Consider the following 18,652-nt stretch of genomic DNA (forward strand, 5'->3'; position numbering starts at 1 on the left):
AAACACTTTTTTTTCCTCTATAAAGGACCTATTTTGTGAATGTTCCATGGATATTAATGATTATTTATGGAAGCACAGATGCCAATAAATAACCTTTATTTACTCATTTAAATAATCTATTATCATCATCAGGCTAATTTTATAGAAATACTCTATTTGCATTTACATGTATTTGTATTTTTTTAAACAATAGATCCATGTGACAGGACTGCTTCTCAGTCATAAAGATTCGATTCAAAAATGCAATACTGGCTTAAACTACAATTCAAGCAACTAAAAAAAAAAGAAAAGAAAAAAAAGAACTGAAAAAAATTAGGCAGGCTGCTCATGGTGTTATTGTTCCTGGCAATAGTTTTGACTGCTATGACACAAAGTTGGACAGTTCTTTTATTGAAATAAATTGATATGGAAAAGAGCTTCATAGTTTCAACCAGGATATTCAAGCCCTGTCCAATATGATGTTGTCTATCTGCTATGGTGTGCAGAACTGAACCTGTCTGACTCACAGCAGGTTCAAACATGACCTGTACCCCAAAAGCTGAAGTCAGAACTACTGTCACAGTGAATCATAGGCTTTACTGGACTCAACTAAATTATTTAACGCTGTGACACAGTGTGTGAGCTCAGTTCATCCCACAGCCCTGAAAGAGAAAGGCAGAAACTGCTCTCTAAAAATATTTCAGCGAGAAAATGTTAAAATTTTTTACATTCCCCTCTCTCCCTATCTCCATAATTTACATTTGGGTAATTAACCTTCAGCTGCTGCTGCTTAAAAATTGGCACGCAAAATATGGAGTACACCGCCCCCTTTAGGTCAACAGGAAAACAAGAAAAACATCCCATAAAATGAGCACCTCCAACAATATTAAAGAAACATTGCATAGTACTACAAAGAATAAATAATATTTTTCAGACAGCGGATTTTAGCAACACAATAATCTGGTCAAATGCTGGTCAAAAATGTATCTAGACATAATATGACATGAACCGTCTAGACATAATATGGCATGCTCTAAGAAAACAACTCAAAGCTAATTTTAATACGTTTCGCATAGTATTAACTTGGGACAACGTAAAATGTTAAATAAAAGTATAAAACTGTCATTTAAATAGTTAAAAAACATGTTTTAAATATGTGACCACAAAACCAGTCATAAGTAGCATGGGTATATCTGTAGCAATAGCCAACAATACATTGAATGGGCCAAAATTATTGATTTTTCTTTTATGCCAAAAATCATTAGGGTATTAAGTAAAGATCAACTTTGAGTAGTAATATGCACTGCTAAGAACTTCATTTGGAAAACTTTAAAGGCCATTTTCTCACCCTCAGATTTCAGATTTTCATATAGTTGTATCTCATCCAAATATTGCCCTATACTAACAAGCATACATCTGTTAAGGGAAGAACAGGTCAAGAGGTTTGCGGATCTATTTGCAAAGCTTTATTTAAAGACGTGGCCAAAACAGGCTAGGGTCAGACAATGGCACACAGGTATATAGAGGGCAAGACAAAAGAGTCTATTATAAGAGATAATCCAGGTACCCAGCAATAGTCCAGGCAGAGGCAAACAGAGTGAATGGCAAGACAAAATGCTGATCCAAAATACACAGACAAGTATCTGTACACGGAAAAGCAGGCAAGACAAGATTATGACTAAGAAAACTAGAACAGGATCCATAAAGTAGCTTTCAGATAGGGTAGCAATGAGGGCTTACAATACTGGGCCCTGAATTATATTTAGAGCCTCATATTTATTGTGTGTGTGACTGGCTACAGGTGAGAGTGTGATTGGTGAAATGGAACATGGGAAATGTAGTCCAGGGTGACGTGTACCAACTGGTGTAGTGCAGGGGTGTCAAAGTCAATTCCTGAAGGGCTGGAGCCCTGCAGAGTTTAGATTCAACCCTATTTAAACACCCCTGATCCAACTAGTCAAGTCCTTCAGGCTTATTTGAAAATTACATGGTATTTGTGTTGGAGCAGGGTTGGAACAAGCTCCTGCCCTCCAGGAATTGAGTTTGACACCCCTGGTGTATTGTGAAAATCAGTATAATCAGAAGGCGACCTCTGGTGGTGAGTGGACGGAAGACCACAGACAGGATATATGGCAAAATCAAGATGACAAAGAAGAAATCTAATTTTCCGAAAATGGCCCATTTTGACTGGTTTTGTGGTCCAGGAGCACATACTGTATATTTTAAAATGTTTTACAAAAATAAAATTTTTGTACGGAGGCCCGCAGATGACATTCAAGAAAAAATAAATAAATTGTGCAGACGATTTACTAATTTGTTCCCTCGATGTACTATTGCGTTCAGTCGATTTGCTAAATCGTGTCATTATTTTATGATTTGTAGTTTTTTTATTTTAATTATATCTATATAGTTTCATTTAGTTTTTAGTTTTAGTTTAGTTACTTTTAGTTATTTTACTTAAGTACTTGTCAAATTTTTTAAATATTTTACTAACCCGATTCCAAAAAAGTTGGGACACTTTACAAATTGTGAATAAAAACAGAATGCAATGATGTGGAAGTTTCAAATTTAAATATTTTATTCAGAATATAACATACAGTAGATAACATATCAAATGCTTAAATTGAGAAAATGTATCATTTAAAGGGAAAAATAAGTTGATTTTAAATTTCATGGCATCAGCACATCTTAAAAAAGTTGGGACAAGGCCATGTTTACCACTGTGTGGCATCCCCTCTTCTTTTTATAACAGTCTGCAAACGTCTGAACACTGAGGAGACAAGTTGCTCAAGTTAAGGAATAAGGAATGTTGTCCCATTCTTGTCTAATACAGGCTTCTAGTTGCTCAACTGTCTTAGGTCTTCTTTGTTGCATCTTCCTCTTTATGATGCACCAAATGTTTTCTTTGGGTGACAGATCTGGACTGCAGGCTGGCCATTTCACTAACCGGATCATTCTTCTACACAGCCATGATGTTGTAACTGATGTAGTATGTGGTCTAGCATTGTCATGTTGCAAAATGCAAGGTCTTCCCTGGCAGAGACGACGTCTGGATGGGAGCATATGTTGTTCTAGAACTTGGATATACGTTTCAGCATTGATGTGTAAGCTGCCCATGCCACACACACTCATGCAACCCCATACCATCAGAGATGCAGGCTTCTGAACTGAGATCTGATAACAACTTGGGTTGTCCTCATCCTCTTTAGTCTGGATGACATATGCCCAGTTATCCAAAAAGAACTTCAAATTTTGATTTGTCTGACCACAGAACAGTTTTCAACTTTTCCACAGTCCATTTTAAATGAGTCTTGGCCCAGAGAAAATGCCTGCACTTCTGGATCATGTTTAGATATGGCTTCTTTTTTGACCTATAGAGTTTTAGCCGGCAACGACGAATGGCAGAATGGATTGTGTTCACTAACAATTTTTCTGGAAATATTCCTGAGCCCATGTTGTGATTTCCATCTAAGGGCCCGAAGATCACAGGCATCCAGTATGGTTTTCCAGCCTTGACCCTTTACGCACAGAGATTGTACTAGATTCTCTGAATCTTTGGATGATATTATGCATTGTAGATGATGATAACGTCAAACTCTTTGCAATTTTTCTCTGAGAGACTCCTTTCTGATATCGCTCCACTATTTTTCACCACAGCATTGGAGGAATTGGTGATCCTCTGCCCATCCTGACTTCTGAGAGACACTGCCACTCTGAGAGGCTCTTTTTTATACCCAACTATGTTGCCAATTTACCTAATAAGTTGCAAATTGTTCCTGGAGCTGTTCCTTATACAGTATGTACATTTCATTTTTCCGGCCTCTTATTGCTACCTGTCCAAACTTTTTTGAATGTGTAGCTCTTATGAAATCCAAAATGAACCAATCTTTGGCATGACATTTCAAAATGTCTCACTTTCAACATTTAATATGTTGTCTATATTCTACTGTATTGTGAATAAAATATAAGTTTATGAGATTTGTAAATTATTCCATTCCTTTTTTACTCACAATTTGTACAGTGTCCCAACTTTTTTGGAATCAGGTTTGTATTTCATTTCATTAAATGTTTATTTTATTTCAACTACTTTCAAATATTTTTTTTATAAATATAATACTATTTATAAATATAATAATAAACCTACTGTAGTTACAGGCCTTTTTTTAGGTAAACAGAGCAGATCACAGTAACCTCTCATTTAGTCAAATGTCACCAAGTAACAATTCATTATTGTTTGGAAAAAGATTTCCAGTATCATCCTCTATCCTGTGTGCAAAGGAATCTTCTTTAAAGACATGTTTTTTTGTTTTATTGAGTAGGTCTACATACTTGTTCTCATCATTGCACAGGCATTGATTACCTGCACAAAACTGCAGCTTTGTATTAATTAACTACTGCCACAAACTTCAACAACATGCTACTATTTGTCTGTTGCATGCAGTTGTACATAAGGGAAAAAAAGAATATGTCCGTGTGTTTTTTCTTTCTTTCTTTTTTCCTTTTTTTCCCCTCTCATATTCGAACATTTTGGTTGAATAGCTGTTCTTTTATGTAGGCCCACGTACACTGTTATGTCACCAGTCTGTCAGTCTTTGGCTTTTGTCATTCTAATTTGCTGCTTTGTTGCAGTGGATTGTCTTGCCTCCTCGTGAATTAACAAAAGCTTTGAGAGGGTACCCAGCATCGCACGACTGTTTCCCGGGGAAACGTACCGGGTAAACAAGAGCCAATCTCTGCGCAAGCGGGCGGCAGCGGAACCAGCAGCAGATCTCGGATTGTGAACTGGCGCAGCAAATTCCATCCACCTCAGAGAAAGACAGGGAGTTCTGCTAAAAAGAAAATATTTTACATTAAGACAAAAGTTTAAGTCAAATGGCTAAATAGGTAAAATAGACTTTACAGTGGCGTAAATATATATTTGTGTTTGACTGACGAGCTCAAGGACCGGATAGGAAAGGAAGCATGCGGCGCGCCACTTCAGCTGGGTACCGTTTACCGGACCGACCCAATGGTCCTCTCGCCTCTCAGTCCTCAGGCTCAGTGTTCAGACATTCAGCGGGCAGGACACGAAACACCGGTGAGATACCAGCGCAAGACGACGATACCCGAGATCCGGTAAAGCAGGACCAAGTTTGGAGAGAGTTTGTGCGAACGGAGCGAATCGGTGTGAAAGAATGGTAAGAAAGAAAATTGCATTCACTTTCTTAGAAATGTCATGGAGTTGCTGGTTTGTTTTCTCACTTTCCCTGGAGTTACACTACTCTTTTTTTCTACCCCTTAAATGTGTCATTGTTTGACCCGTTATTTGATACGGGATGAATTGTGGTTGAGCAGGCGCCCCTTGGACGGTGTGCGTTACGGTTACTCATCTCTTGTTCTTTACCAACTACTGTATATATAGAGTCGTGGTTACTGTACACAGAAACTCCATCATATAATAAAACGATCACAATTTCGCTTCTAAATAATTAATTGCATCGTATTGTCTGGAGAAGATCATGCTGTAAAATGCTTCATTATTGTTTTACAGGGAGAAGAACTGGAGTTTCCTCATGAACTTTTACCAGCTGGTAAGAAACCCACTTATCAGTGATGACCCAGAACTGTTACTAATGAGTTTTATTTATTTAGCAAATAAATATTGTTAAAAAGTCAATTTAATTAATATATACTGCAAAAATAAATATCATACTGTTTAAAAGTTTGGGATCAGTAAGATTTTCTATTCTGAGAAAGGATGCATTAAATTGATCAAAAGTAAAAGTGAAGGCATTTATGGTTACAAAAGATTTACAATTCAGATAAATTCTGTTATTTTGATATGTTTATTCATCTAATAATCCTGAAAAAAAAACAATCTGGTTTCTGGAATGATTTTGAAAAATGATGTGACACTAAAGACTTTTCAGAAAGAATATTCAGCTTTGAATATCACATAATATTTTAAATTATATGTAAACAGTTGTAATAATCAAATTAAAAACAAATTGTAATAATATTTCAGAATATTAGAGTTTTGACTGTGTTCTTAATGAAATTCATGCAATTGGGTGAGCTTAAGATCTTGCAGACCGCAAACTTTTGAACAGGAGTGTATATTTGATCATTTTTAATCCAAATTATATTATAATTATTTGTATCTATTTTTTTAGTTATTGCTCTTTCTAATAAATTAATTCATGTATTCATTAATTTTTGTTAGTTAAGTAGTTCTTTGGACGGGCCAGATTTAATATATTTATATTTATTCATTTAGCTGACACTTTTATCCAAAGCGACTTACAATTGCTATATATGTCAGAGGTCACATGCCTCTGACTAGGGGTTAAGTGTCTTGCTCAGGGACACATTGGTGTCTCACAGTGGATTTGAACCCGGGTTTCTCACACCAAAGGCATGTGGCTTATCCACTGCACCAACACCACCCCCATATTCACATGATGTTATTTCTACTACCACAGTAATAATAATGATAATGATTGATATGTGACCTTGGACAACAAAACCATTCATAAGGATCCATTTTTCTGAAATTGAGATTTATATGTCATCTGAAAGCTGAATAAATAAGCTTTCCATTGAGGTATGGTTTGTTAGGATAAGCCAATATTTAGACAAATATAATTATTTAAAATCTGGAATCTGAGGGTGCAAACTCATTAAAAAAATATTGAGAAAACCACCTTTAAAGTGGTCCAAATAAAGTTCTTAGCAATGCATATTACTAATAAAAAATTAAGTTTTGATATACTCATGGAAATGTACAGAATATCTTCATGGAACACAATCTTTACTTAATATCCTAATGATTTTTTGCATAAAAGATGCATACAATGTATTGTTGTCTGTTGCTATCCCCGTGCTACTTATGACTGGTTTTGTGGTCTAGGGTCACATATTTATATAATCCATGCTCAAGGTGCATTACGAAGCGTTTATTATTATCAAAATTATTTCATTAAAACTATCATTCATCTTTATTCTAGGTGAATATTCTCATGATCAGTTGTCACGATGGAGTTCCTCAAGCTGCATTATTAAGCCTGTATTTAAATTTAGTTGTATTTTCCTTGTCACTCTCACAGGGTCATCCACATACAGAAACTCCTCTCTCCAGCTCGGTGTCTTTATACTCAGACAGAGTCCCAAACACCAGAAACCAAATGTTCAGCAGCGGCTTGTACACTGAGCTGGGCAAAGAGCTGATTTACCTGGACAATCTGCTAATCCTGACAGAAAACCACCGCAAGACCAAAAGGAATCCAGAGATGCTACCCTGCTGAGGTTTACCAGGCAAAGCAAAACCTTCTAGCAGAGATTCTCTAGAGACCTTCCCTTGGGTCGTTCTGTTTGTCATGCCTTTACTTATAGACAATCTCAAGGTTGTTCAGTGGTTGGCTGTTTGTTTTATAAAAAAAATTTTTTTCTCTCGACAGCCTAAATACCAGCTGCCAACCTGTGTATGTATGGGTGTGTTTGTTGTTTGTTCGTGTGTTGAGAGCTTGTTTTTATAGATTTTCTGTTGACATTAATATGCATCCCTCAGAGTACTGTAATATGTTGATAAAGGCATTAAAAAGATGATCCTGATTTTAGAATATACTATTTGCATATTCATTTTTTAGATAAACACTGTTACTCAGTGTATAAATGCTAATTAGTTACAGAACTGGATTAAAACTCCTAGATCAGAGAGATTTATTTTTCTGTACTTGAAAGGGTTAGATTGGTTTGCATCTCAAGAGAAAAGAGGAATTAGATGTGTCGGGTAATTCTTCACAGTTCAGTTTACAAACAGTCCTAGCCAATTTAGACATTTTATCCATGGAACATTAGAGGATTAGAACTGGAATATTTTGCCAAGACCTTCTACATTTGTTATGTTGAAAAATATAAATCTGATCTTGCCGAATTATATTCCAATAAAGTTGTTCTCCTTTTAAGCGGCTACACTGTGTGCCTTCTTTTTGGCCACAGATTTTGAAATACATTCACAAATGTTTTTTTCTTTGTACTCTTTGAGAGAAAGAGGGATGAAATGTTTTTGACAGGCCAGATCACTGCAGCTCCAAAAGGCTTGAACTTTTTATTTTCCCAGTAATTTTATGTGTAATAATTATGATTGATTTGAAACTTGAGGAAGGGTAGGAATGCATAAAATGGGGAGTCGGTTTAATCTGGCTTGTGATACCAAATATATTTAAGGTAATATTACTACAGCCGGGTTGTTTCTCATGTGTGTCCCATTAGAGATAAAACGCGCCCTCTAGTGGAAGAATTTGCCTTCTTAACAATATCAATAAGTGTACTTCATAACGGAGTTACACCGACAGGAGGTCGCTGTTACACTCATTTCAAAACTCTAGGTTTTGTTGCTTTAGTGAAATTGGTTTGAGAATAAATTCATAAAGGACTCTGAATTTTATGAATGAACCAATAGGCCATTTATGAGGACCAATTGCATTTAATTTAATTTGAAAACTTCATATAGCTACATGCAATTCTTTATTTGATTCTCTTCATAAATAAACAAATAAAAAGACAATTTACAATATACACCTCTCTGCAGCAACATGATTAAATGCGATAATTTGATAATTTATTTCACACACATTACAGCACAACCTTTATTACTCCTGAACATCGTGTTTAGAAACGATGTGAAGTAAACGAATTAAACTAAAAGCCGAGTGATGTTCTGTGATTCTTCTGTGATATATGGTGGGTGTGAGAATGCTATCCACTGGAGAATATTTACAGTATCCCGAGAGCCGCCGTTCGTGGGCGAGACAGAAAGAAGAGAGGCTTATGGGTAAAGACGACTGTTGTTGTCGACGTTAGTGATGGATTCATTTGAGCGAATCGGTTCTTTTGGCCATCTCATTTCAAAGAGTCGTTTACATAAACGATCCATAGAAACGATCCTACATTATTATTTTGCGTCATCACGTGATTCTTGATATCCTAGCATGGCTTATTGCCTAATGTAAAACCTTCATATAAGCCATATTCAGGCACGTTTATTGCAATTTAATTTCATTTAAATTTAGTAATTAGAACTTAATTAAATGTATTAGTTGCTAAACCGAGAACCGCTCAAGCGGATCGTTTGGACCATTTTTGTGAGTTGGATAAACTGATTCATTAAAAAAGTTCCGAATCAAAAGAACGATTCGCTCACGCATCGGACATCACTAGTTGATGTCAGAGAAACGAACTCGAGGCTCGAGCTACCTGCTGGAATACCGAAGAACCGATCCGCAGAACTGGCGCGAGCGACCTAATCCACTAACGACATGCCGAGACACTTTAGGAAAGCGCTTGCGAGTAACTTAAAATAATTCACTTTATATGGAATTATTAATAAAACGCACCGGTTCCGTTTTACGTCGCAGTCAGTGTGTTGTAGGAATGCGTTGGAGTTTGTGGTCTGGTCGACTCCAACAGATGATCGCCTTTGAACAACAGCGGAGTTGTTTATGAACTGGGGAAGATTTGAAGTCAGGAGAGGAGACGAGGGGAGGGAGCAGAGGAGAGGGGCGCCCAGAAAACGCCCTGCTGCTCAATCCTCTCAAAATTAAAAGTTTATCGCGCCGTTGATGGCACGCTCGCATTAAAGGATGGGAAGTTTGATTCCGCTCATTTATTTAAAGTAACCACTTCATAGATTGTTTTGAGGGGAAAGTTTGGAAAACCTCAATCTTTCCCATTGGATTATTTTTTTTCTTCCGCTTTATTCTGGACAAGCCCGGGGTACTTTTTGGAGGGCGGCGAGTCGGAGGCTGTCTAGGCCCGCTGCTCGACAACTTGAAAGAAGATCTTGTATCTTTAATGTGAACCAGAAAAGTTGGGCAGATCGCTCATCATTGCTCAGACTGGCGCCAGGACAAAGCAAAAATGTCGCTAGGAGCGGAGAGAAGGATGGAAAACCGGCTGAGACAACTGGAAGCCATGCTCAAAGAGCCGCGGTCTGCGATCAACGTGGAAAGTTTGCTGGTAAGTTCACCGTCCTTTTTCATGAATGTTTAATGCGCCTCGAAGATCTTTTGCCTAGTGACACTGAGGGGGAAAATGAAAGAAATAGCAACAACCTAAACGCGATGTTCATGTTGCATTGCAGAAACACCAACTGCGAGGAAGCTCCGTGTGCACGTTGGTGTATCCTTTAATATCCTCGGTATTTGTACTTAAACATCTTCTCACTTCCTACTTTCCTTGTCAATAACTTGTGGCAAACCGCAAGTCCCAGTCTCCACGTATGTTAGGGTATGTCTCACGTACACTTGCCATATTTGAATAACTATGATGCGTCAAGTTCTGAGTTCAGCTGTTGCCTCGCTCCAAATATAGTAATATTATTGGCCTACAACATGACAATTTCGTGATTTTCCCCTTCCTGCGGTCGATGGCTTGTTTGGTTCTGGAAGTAGACTACTATTAACTGGCCTGCAGGTGAAGGTACTGGACACACATTTCTGAAAGCAGAAATCTTCACCGATTATTCTAATCTTTTCGAAGTGCACTTCATTTATTTGAAAACGTATCGTTGAAGGTTTAGTGTCCCTACGTGTTTGTGGTCACACGTGCGGCTCAGTTGGTGCCAAGTGATAATATCTCGAGAGCTTGTCAATCGGTTTATTTCTGACACAGCTGTCGCAAATACAGAAGATGGGCAGAATGTCAGAAGTGAGATAAATCTGAGAAAACCTTTTGGGGACACCATCAAACAGAACAAATTAATAAACTATATATACTGAATTAAAATTAATTAAAAGGTTTCTTTTAGAAGACTGTGACTTATAAATGACTTAAAAGCAAGATAAATTAATTGTAATGCTCGACAGATATGTTTTTTTTTCAATGACTTAAACACTTTGAGAGCAGAATAGCCAATATATTGGTGATGTAGCGTAATTTAAATAAGCAATCGAAATGTAATTGAGCTAAAATGGAAAAAAATTGTATGCAATATTTACACTACTGTTTAAAAGTTTGGGATCAATTAAATATTATTGCTGTCAAACGATTAATCATATCCAAAATAAAAGTTTTTGTTTACATAATATATGTGTTTATGATATATATTTATTGTGCATATATATATATATATATATATGACACACACGTGTATATATTCATATAAATTATATCATATATAAATATAAATATATCTAAATGTAACATATTTTTCTTAAATGTATACATGCGTGTGTGTTTTTATATGTACATGATAAATATGCACAGTATATGTTATGTAAACAAAACCTTTTATTTTTATTAATCGTTTGACAGCACCATTATACATTGCCGGTCAAAAGTTTGGGATTAGTAAGATTTGTAAAGCTTTTTAAAGAAGTGTCTTATGCTCATCAAGGCTACATTTATTTGATCAAAAATACAGAAAAAAAACAGTAATTGTGCAAACTGTTACTACAATATAAAATAATGGTTTCTTTTTTAATATCCTTTCAAATATAATTTATTTCTGTCATGCAAAGCTGAATTTCCTGTGAGTGTCACAGGATCCTTAAGAAATCATTCTAATATGCTGATTTATTATTAGAATTATCTATGTTGGCAACAGTTGTTCTGCCATTTTATTTTGTATTTTTTTTGGAAATTGTGATAGATTTTTTGATGAATAAAAAGTTTAAAAGAACAGCATTTATTCAAAATATATATTTTTTCTAACAGTATAAATCTTTGCTATCACGTCTTAACAATTTAACTGAATAAAAAAAAAAATTGCTGAATGAAAATTTTGATAAATAAAAATTTACTGACCATAAACTTGTGAACTGTAGTGTATATTGTTAGAAAGATGGCTAATGATAATTCATATTAGCCATCACAGGAATAAATCACATTTAAAATGTTAAAATAGAAAACATTCAATTAATATGTAAAATAATATTTCTGTTTTACTATATTTTTGATGAAATAAATGCAGCAAACATGTCAATTGAAAAGAAACTGTACATTATTGACAAATACTGATTATTGGCAGATTCCAATAGTTTTACCACTAGTCAAGTCCTAAATTTGATAGTTAATGCTTAATTGTTTAATTTTGCAACAATAATAACATTAAACAGAAAAAATTAAAATAAAAAAATGACAAACCCTCCCCTATAAACCTTTTGGTTAGTATTACATTTAGTCCCGCCCCAAACTCTTGTTATTGGTTAAATCAGTGTTGTTGTGTTGGGCTGGTTGTGATACATAAACTAACAGTCATGATTTGACAGAACAATAGTGTTCTCTGTTCAGGGAAACCAGCCTATTAATGGATTACTTATGATTTTGGATAAGATAAAAAAAACTATTTGCATGTCTTAAAGAAAGTATTTTTTATCAGAATAATTGTGTTAGTTTTACATATGTGTTTGGACTTCATCACAGATACATGAAGTAGTTGTGAAACTTACTGCTCATAGTAAGTGAAGTGATTCATTTGTGGCAGTCAAGGAGGCAGTTCTTTTGGTACTGAATGTTCCTGCATGCATAAACTTCATGTAAAATATCAGATCTGTCTGGCTGATTAAAGTTAATCTGGTCCAAAACTAAACAATTCTCCAAAGACTCTTGATGAAGCATGATTTGACTCTGGGCCAGAGTTTGGTCTAAGCTGTGAGCAGGTTTCTGAGAGAAAGATATGGATCATTCTTTCTTAGAGAATCGGTGTGTGTATGTTAATCAAGGAGGTGTGTGTGTGTTGTCCATTATAAGAGTGCTGGAGACAGACTTTCTCCACAGCTGAAGAATGTGTGTGTTTCCTGAGGAGGAGATGAGCAGAGGAGAAGTGGGAAGCGGTGAGTGGGAGTGAACAGGCTTCAGTCTCTTTCTCTCTTTCTGTCTTTTTCTCTGCCATTTTTAGCTCAAGTCCCTCTCTGGTTTAGCTCAGGGCAGGAGATAGCTCTATGTGAGAGTGTTTAGCTGTAACGAGATGATTCTAGAAAACACATCACAGATATTTCCATTTGGTTGCAATATTCTTCCAACAAGAAGTTGGGAAAGCAAACACTTCTTACCCCCGAAAATACAAATATTCTCTCTTACTCTTTGCTTTCACCCACTTCGTAATTCTTTAACTTGTCATTAATTATAGCTCAAGCTGATTATTGACAGTTATCCACCATAATGCGATTGATTTCAAGTCTTTAAGTCAAGTATTTGAGCCTGAGATTATACCCGCTTTAGCCAGTATGTGTGTGTTTGGAAGAGTGATGCCAAGTGAATTCATCAGGAATCTTTTTGAATTTTCCAGGTATGTTTCCAAAGGCATTCCATATTTACGGTCTAATGTAAGCCTTATTTTTCACTCTGATTACTACATTGTCTTATTGTGACCATTTTTAATCCTGCACTACAAGCACAAATAAGGTTCCAACAGTTCTTGAATCAACTTAATGTCAGAAACTGTATTTTTACCTTTGTGTAAATGTGTGTGTGTGTGTGTGTATATATTAAAAGGTAGTATTATATTAAAAGGTAGTAAATAACATATGCATAAAAATTGTAAGCAAAATGTAGTATTAAAATGAATCATATAGTATTTTGCACACACAAAAAAAGGAAATGGTTAAAAACAATGAAAAAAAAATCTGGGCACATTAGGAATCATATTTCCCTTAAATAAAGTCACACTTTTGTGTGTGAGGATTTAGGTGATAGATTGTCAGTGCTTTCAAAATAAAAGTTTTTCTGTTGTAACACGTTCGTCCACTATTTACATGCAGAGTTCTAATCGAGGTACACTTTAAGTGTTTTTAAAACGTATAATGAAATATTTAAAAAGATTAAATACATGTTGTGCATGTAAAAAACAGACTGAATGAATTCAGTTTAGACTTAAGTGTTTAGGTGACATTTAAAGGTGCCATCTGTAATGTTTGGCAAAAAAAATCAAGTCATACTCCACATTCCATAACAGATGGGGGCAGTATGCCTCAATAAAGTGAATTGGGCTACTCTAGAGTAACAAACGAGAAACGGCATAGTCTCTATGCTCCGCCCCTACTTTCACAACAACACTACAGCCATAGCCGAAGCCTAACTGTGCGTTCACACCGCCGGCGTCTAGAGTGTTAAAAATCGCTCTTGCCGCTCTGCTCACGACGCTGCAGAAAGATTTGTGAGCGCTCAGACACTGTAACGTAGATCGAATGCTTATTTTGTATTTAAAGCGGCCGCAAAGCAAACAAGCTTGTTGATCTCGTGCAGACTAACCACAAGGAGTAATAAGTTAACCTCATTAAATATTGTTGTGGACGAAATATTAGGATCCTTTACTTAAAATGAACGATCTCAGACACCTTGGTCCACGTATCACTTTTAATTTATTTTTTATGTCCCTGTACGCAAACAGGGACACATCATAGATTAATACAAACGCTAAACAGCAATAACCAACCTGTCCTTTATTCTGCTTGGGAAATAATGTGCCAACTCTCAAGCATTCAGCGTTTTTGACTCTTTTCACATGCTTTCACGCCACACATCAATTTTTTCACGCACAGAAAAACCACGAAGCAAACAGGACACGGAGACCAACATTCTAGACAGAGCAGGTTAGTTATGATATAATAAAATGGGTAACGTTAAGTTATAGCTAGCTAATTATCAAATGCAGCTACGGTTAGCCATCGCTAACATTAGCACGTTTATTGAACAGCCTTCGATACATTGCTATGTTATAACTTCCTGAAAACAAATACACAAACATATAAAACAAACTTCTAGCGAAATACTAACAGCATCTAACTTACTGTTAGACATGTTGCAAGTTCGGAGTCGAACCTCATTTCTTTAAGGTCCATCAGTTGTCTCCAGCGATTGAAAACAGTGCCGATGTTTACTCTGGGTCGGCTCCTTTTCTTATCGGATTTGATTTGTGATTCCGAGCGCGGTTGTTTCCCTGTAGCAGGTGGTGGTGGTAGGGGTCTCTTGCCAAGGGCTTGAAACATCATTTCTCTTTCTTCCCTGAACTGAAATGAAGTAGTACTGGGCTGTACTTTCCACACGATTGACATCAGGTTCAAGTACACGCCCACAAGCCGTGCGAGTTATTCGTGTATTGCAGGTTGGTTATGTTGCCCGCATACCGCCTCCCATGGTCGAAACTGGTATTACGACACCTGTCGGGCCGGGGCTAGTAATGCTAATGCTAATTAAGGTTGATATCTCTGCAGCACTATAACTTGAAATTTTTTTAATGACATCATCGCCCTTATTTCTTCTCATTCTTTTGATGCGTGTAGGTCATGTTATGAATATTTTTACCTCAATTTCTGCATATGGCACCTTTAAAGTTGTCAAAGTTACAAAATTAGCGACGGAACATTCTTTGTATTGTCAAATACATTTGAATGTAGCAGAATATTGAAAAGGAAATAAATGTAGTCAATTGTTTAATCTGTTGGTTGTTGATTGGATGGCAGCAGATCTGAATGCAAGCTTGTAGTCAGTTGTAGGAAAGGGACTGGGGTTTACGAGGACAAAATAATTGGAGAAGTCCAGAGAGAAGTGTATTGTTTCACTAGAAGATTTTATCTATTTTCAATAAAACAATTTTATGATGAAAAAAAAATCGCTCACAATTTCAATAACCTGCATTTTGAAAATTGTATGCAAAATTGTTTTAATCTGACATAAATTAAACTTGTAACATGCATATAAATGCACTTACTGAGGATTCTGTGACAGTGTTCTAATCCAGATGTGACCTGTTGAACTGAAAATTCAGAAATGGCAACCATGCCGACATTCCAGAGAGTGGATTTCTCCACTTCACCTGAAGATGATGTAATACTGATGATGTAATATTCCTGCTAAATTTAGAGGACAGCAATTAAACTTGGGTGTTTTACACTTCCTCTAAGATGAACTGACACTCACCAAAACCAAAACTTTGAATCTTTCAACAAATGATCTTTCACTATCCACATGATGGAAGAACATTTAGCTGGTTGCATTGTACAGTTTAAGTTGCTCCAGGTGGCAGTGTGGTCTGAGAGAAAGGGCAAAGGTCAGGCTCAGGAGGGAAGGTTAATGAATAACTACTCTGTCATTTATTTAGTGGCTGTCAGAAAGGTGGTGCTTACACAGATAATTGTAGCACGCACAATCCACAGCCAACCGTAAAAAAACAGACTGCAATTATTTATTCCCGGAAAATCAGGTCTTGTGTTGCTCTGGATTTGGTTAAAGTGGAATGTTTCAGTTGCGGGGTGTTTTTTAGACACTTAGTTTGCAACCCTGAATAGGTCTGGCTAAGATAAACTGGTGGTCACGCTGTAGCCTGGAATGTTGATGGGCCTTATCTCTGTTCCCTTCTTCCCTTGAGGTGTGTGGATAACGTTTGCTTGTATGGTTTGTGTGTGTTTTTACGGTTGCAGTGGGTCAGAGATGCTGACCACAGTGTTCAAATTCCATTCTTGTTTCGCACATGCACATTAGACCTGTGTTTTGCAGCTTGCAAACAAGCTACTTTTTCATGTTAAAACTTTTTTTTTTACCTTGCCTTCATGATGTTTGTTTTAAGCATTTTAAATCCCTTTAAACCATTTATATCTTTTTTTATCTCAGACTTTTAACCTTTCTTTGAACGAAACTAAGTGTACCCCCCCCCAAATGTAATTTTCATTAGGGGTGCTTCGATCACGATCAGCCGATCGTTAATGCGCATCTCATCAGTAAAGCTGGTTCTCTAATGAGCGGTTAATTCCATCAGGTGCGTGATTTCACATAGAGCAGCTGTTACTACACAGAGCCATTGTTAACTGAGAAGATGCGCAAATAAACGCTGAAAATGAACGTGGATTTACCACCACAAAATGCTATTAAACACAATACATCAGAGTTTTTATGTGTTCACAGGACCCAAAGTGCCATAGTTGAAGAAACACCCATGACTTCCCTTTCAAAAAACAAAAACATATTTTGTTGAATTTCAAAAAGAAAATAGAAAAGGGTTTGGAGGTCAAAGGAGTGTTTTTTTGGAAACATTAATACTTTTATATGACATGCTGTTCTTTTGCACTTTCTATTAATCAAAAAATAGAAAGGTCAGTTTGCTTTGCATCATAGGTAAATTTTTTAATTTATTAAAATAGTAAAAAATTATAATACTATTTAAGAGAATGTTTTGTTTTTACTGTATTTTATCAAATAAATTCAGCTTTGTTAAATATAAGATTCTTATTTTATAAAAATGATTTTACAGAAGACCAGGCATTTGAAACATTAAGGGTGTACTCACACTAGGCACGGTTGCCATGAACCGGGCCCGAGTACGATTGTCCCCCCTCCCCACTCCCCCTCTGGCCTGCACTCACATATAGGGTTTCAGCATTCGTGCCGGAGCACGCTTACGTCATTATGGTGCGACGGTTTCGGGATAAACAGGAAGAGCGGCGCTCTATGAACACAATGGAGTGCATCGCTCTGTTTTCTTTGTGGATAATTTTGTGTTGTTTGGTCCACAGCCTGTTGTTAAACAGATGTGTCGCCTTAGTGGCGCGAACATTTTCACGTAATCGTGCTGCTCGTATGAGGATGTTTGCAAGATACCAGCTGAAGTGCAGCAAGGACTTTGCAGTTTTTAGTTTTTTTATGCGTTTTGCACCTCTGCCGTAGACCAAAGCGACCCTTTCCCTGCCATGTTGGTTTTGGAGCGTCGCAAAACCGTGATGCAAAGCGTCCTTTTCCGTGCCCCGGCACGGTTAGCGCTCACACTGCATGCGAACCGCGCCCGAGTCCAACTGAACCGTGCCCTGGCCCACCTCTTCCAAGCGGGCCAGGGCCGGCCAATCGAGCCACGCCCGGGCACGATTCGGAGCACTCACACTAGTCAAACGAACCGCGCTTTGGTGGTCAAACGCACTGGGGCACGGTTCAAACTGGCAGTGTGAGTACACCCTAAGACATCTCTGAGTGTCTGAATCCTCACTGTTACTGTAACTGTATCTAGTGTATCTGTATTGACTTTGATAACTGACCGAATTGCCTCAATGCCATCAAGTTTTAGAAAACGTTGCGTCGTTCGGTACCAAATTTCGATACTTAAGGGGTTAATCTCATCAGTGTGAGTAAGCCAATAAGCCTGCAGCCACTAGCCTTTGTTTTTGACTAGAGGCGTGGTGCAGATCTTTTAGTATTTGACAATTGCAAGAGCAATTTGAAAGTGTTGATTTGAAAGTCTGTATTTGCAATAGACATGTGCCGGTATTCGTTAATGAGATATATCACGGTGATGAATGTGCACGATATTGATATCGTGGGCACTTCTAAATACCGTGAATAATTTATATGTTACAAATTATTCAGAATTTGGAATGCATTTTTAAAAATATTTTTCCCTTCAACTGGTAAAATTGCACAACCCCGCTGTATACTGCTTGAAAGCCATGTGTGCGTACTGATGTAAACAAGCATGCTACTACTTAATAAAGCAGCTGCTACTTTCTAGAACGTATTTAAATAGCCATTAAGATTTGTGGATTTGCTGTGTTTTTCATCATAGCACCAAATACTTAAATATTTAGACTAAATGGGCTATTTAATTTCAAACATTTTTTTTTTTTTACATTTTAATCTGGACTACAACATGCCCTAGATATTGTTTGAAAGTGTTTTGTTTCTTTATTGTTCATTCACATTTTACATTAGGGCT

At 36.7% G+C, this 18,652-nt stretch overlaps 2 protein-coding genes across 2 annotated transcripts in view; both read left to right on the forward strand.

Moving 5' to 3' along the window:
* The first annotated feature begins 2,532 nt into the window (after window positions 1-2,532).
* Window positions 2,533-7,922, forward strand: LOC127969970 (uncharacterized protein C2orf50-like). Its single transcript, XM_052572133.1, has 3 exons — window positions 2,533-5,156; window positions 5,510-5,549; window positions 7,065-7,922. Exons 1-3 carry the CDS (start codon window positions 4,942-4,944, stop codon window positions 7,260-7,262), a joined length of 453 nt encoding a protein of 150 aa, XP_052428093.1. The 5' UTR covers window positions 2,533-4,941; the 3' UTR covers window positions 7,263-7,922.
* A 1,272-nt stretch (window positions 7,923-9,194) lies between these two features.
* The window catches only part of LOC127970146 (rho-associated protein kinase 2-like), a 48,320-nt gene continuing 38,862 nt past the window's right edge, over window positions 9,195-18,652 (forward strand). The window contains exon 1 of the mRNA XM_052572433.1: window positions 9,195-9,975. Coding sequence (XP_052428393.1) covers window positions 9,877-9,975 — 99 coding nt within the window. The 5' untranslated portion in view covers window positions 9,195-9,876. The remainder of the gene's footprint in view (window positions 9,976-18,652) is intronic.

The sequence above is a fragment of the Carassius gibelio genome, chromosome B13, assembly GCF_023724105.1.
Source record: "Carassius gibelio isolate Cgi1373 ecotype wild population from Czech Republic chromosome B13, carGib1.2-hapl.c, whole genome shotgun sequence".
In the NCBI taxonomy this organism is placed as follows: Eukaryota; Metazoa; Chordata; class Actinopteri; order Cypriniformes; family Cyprinidae; genus Carassius; species Carassius gibelio.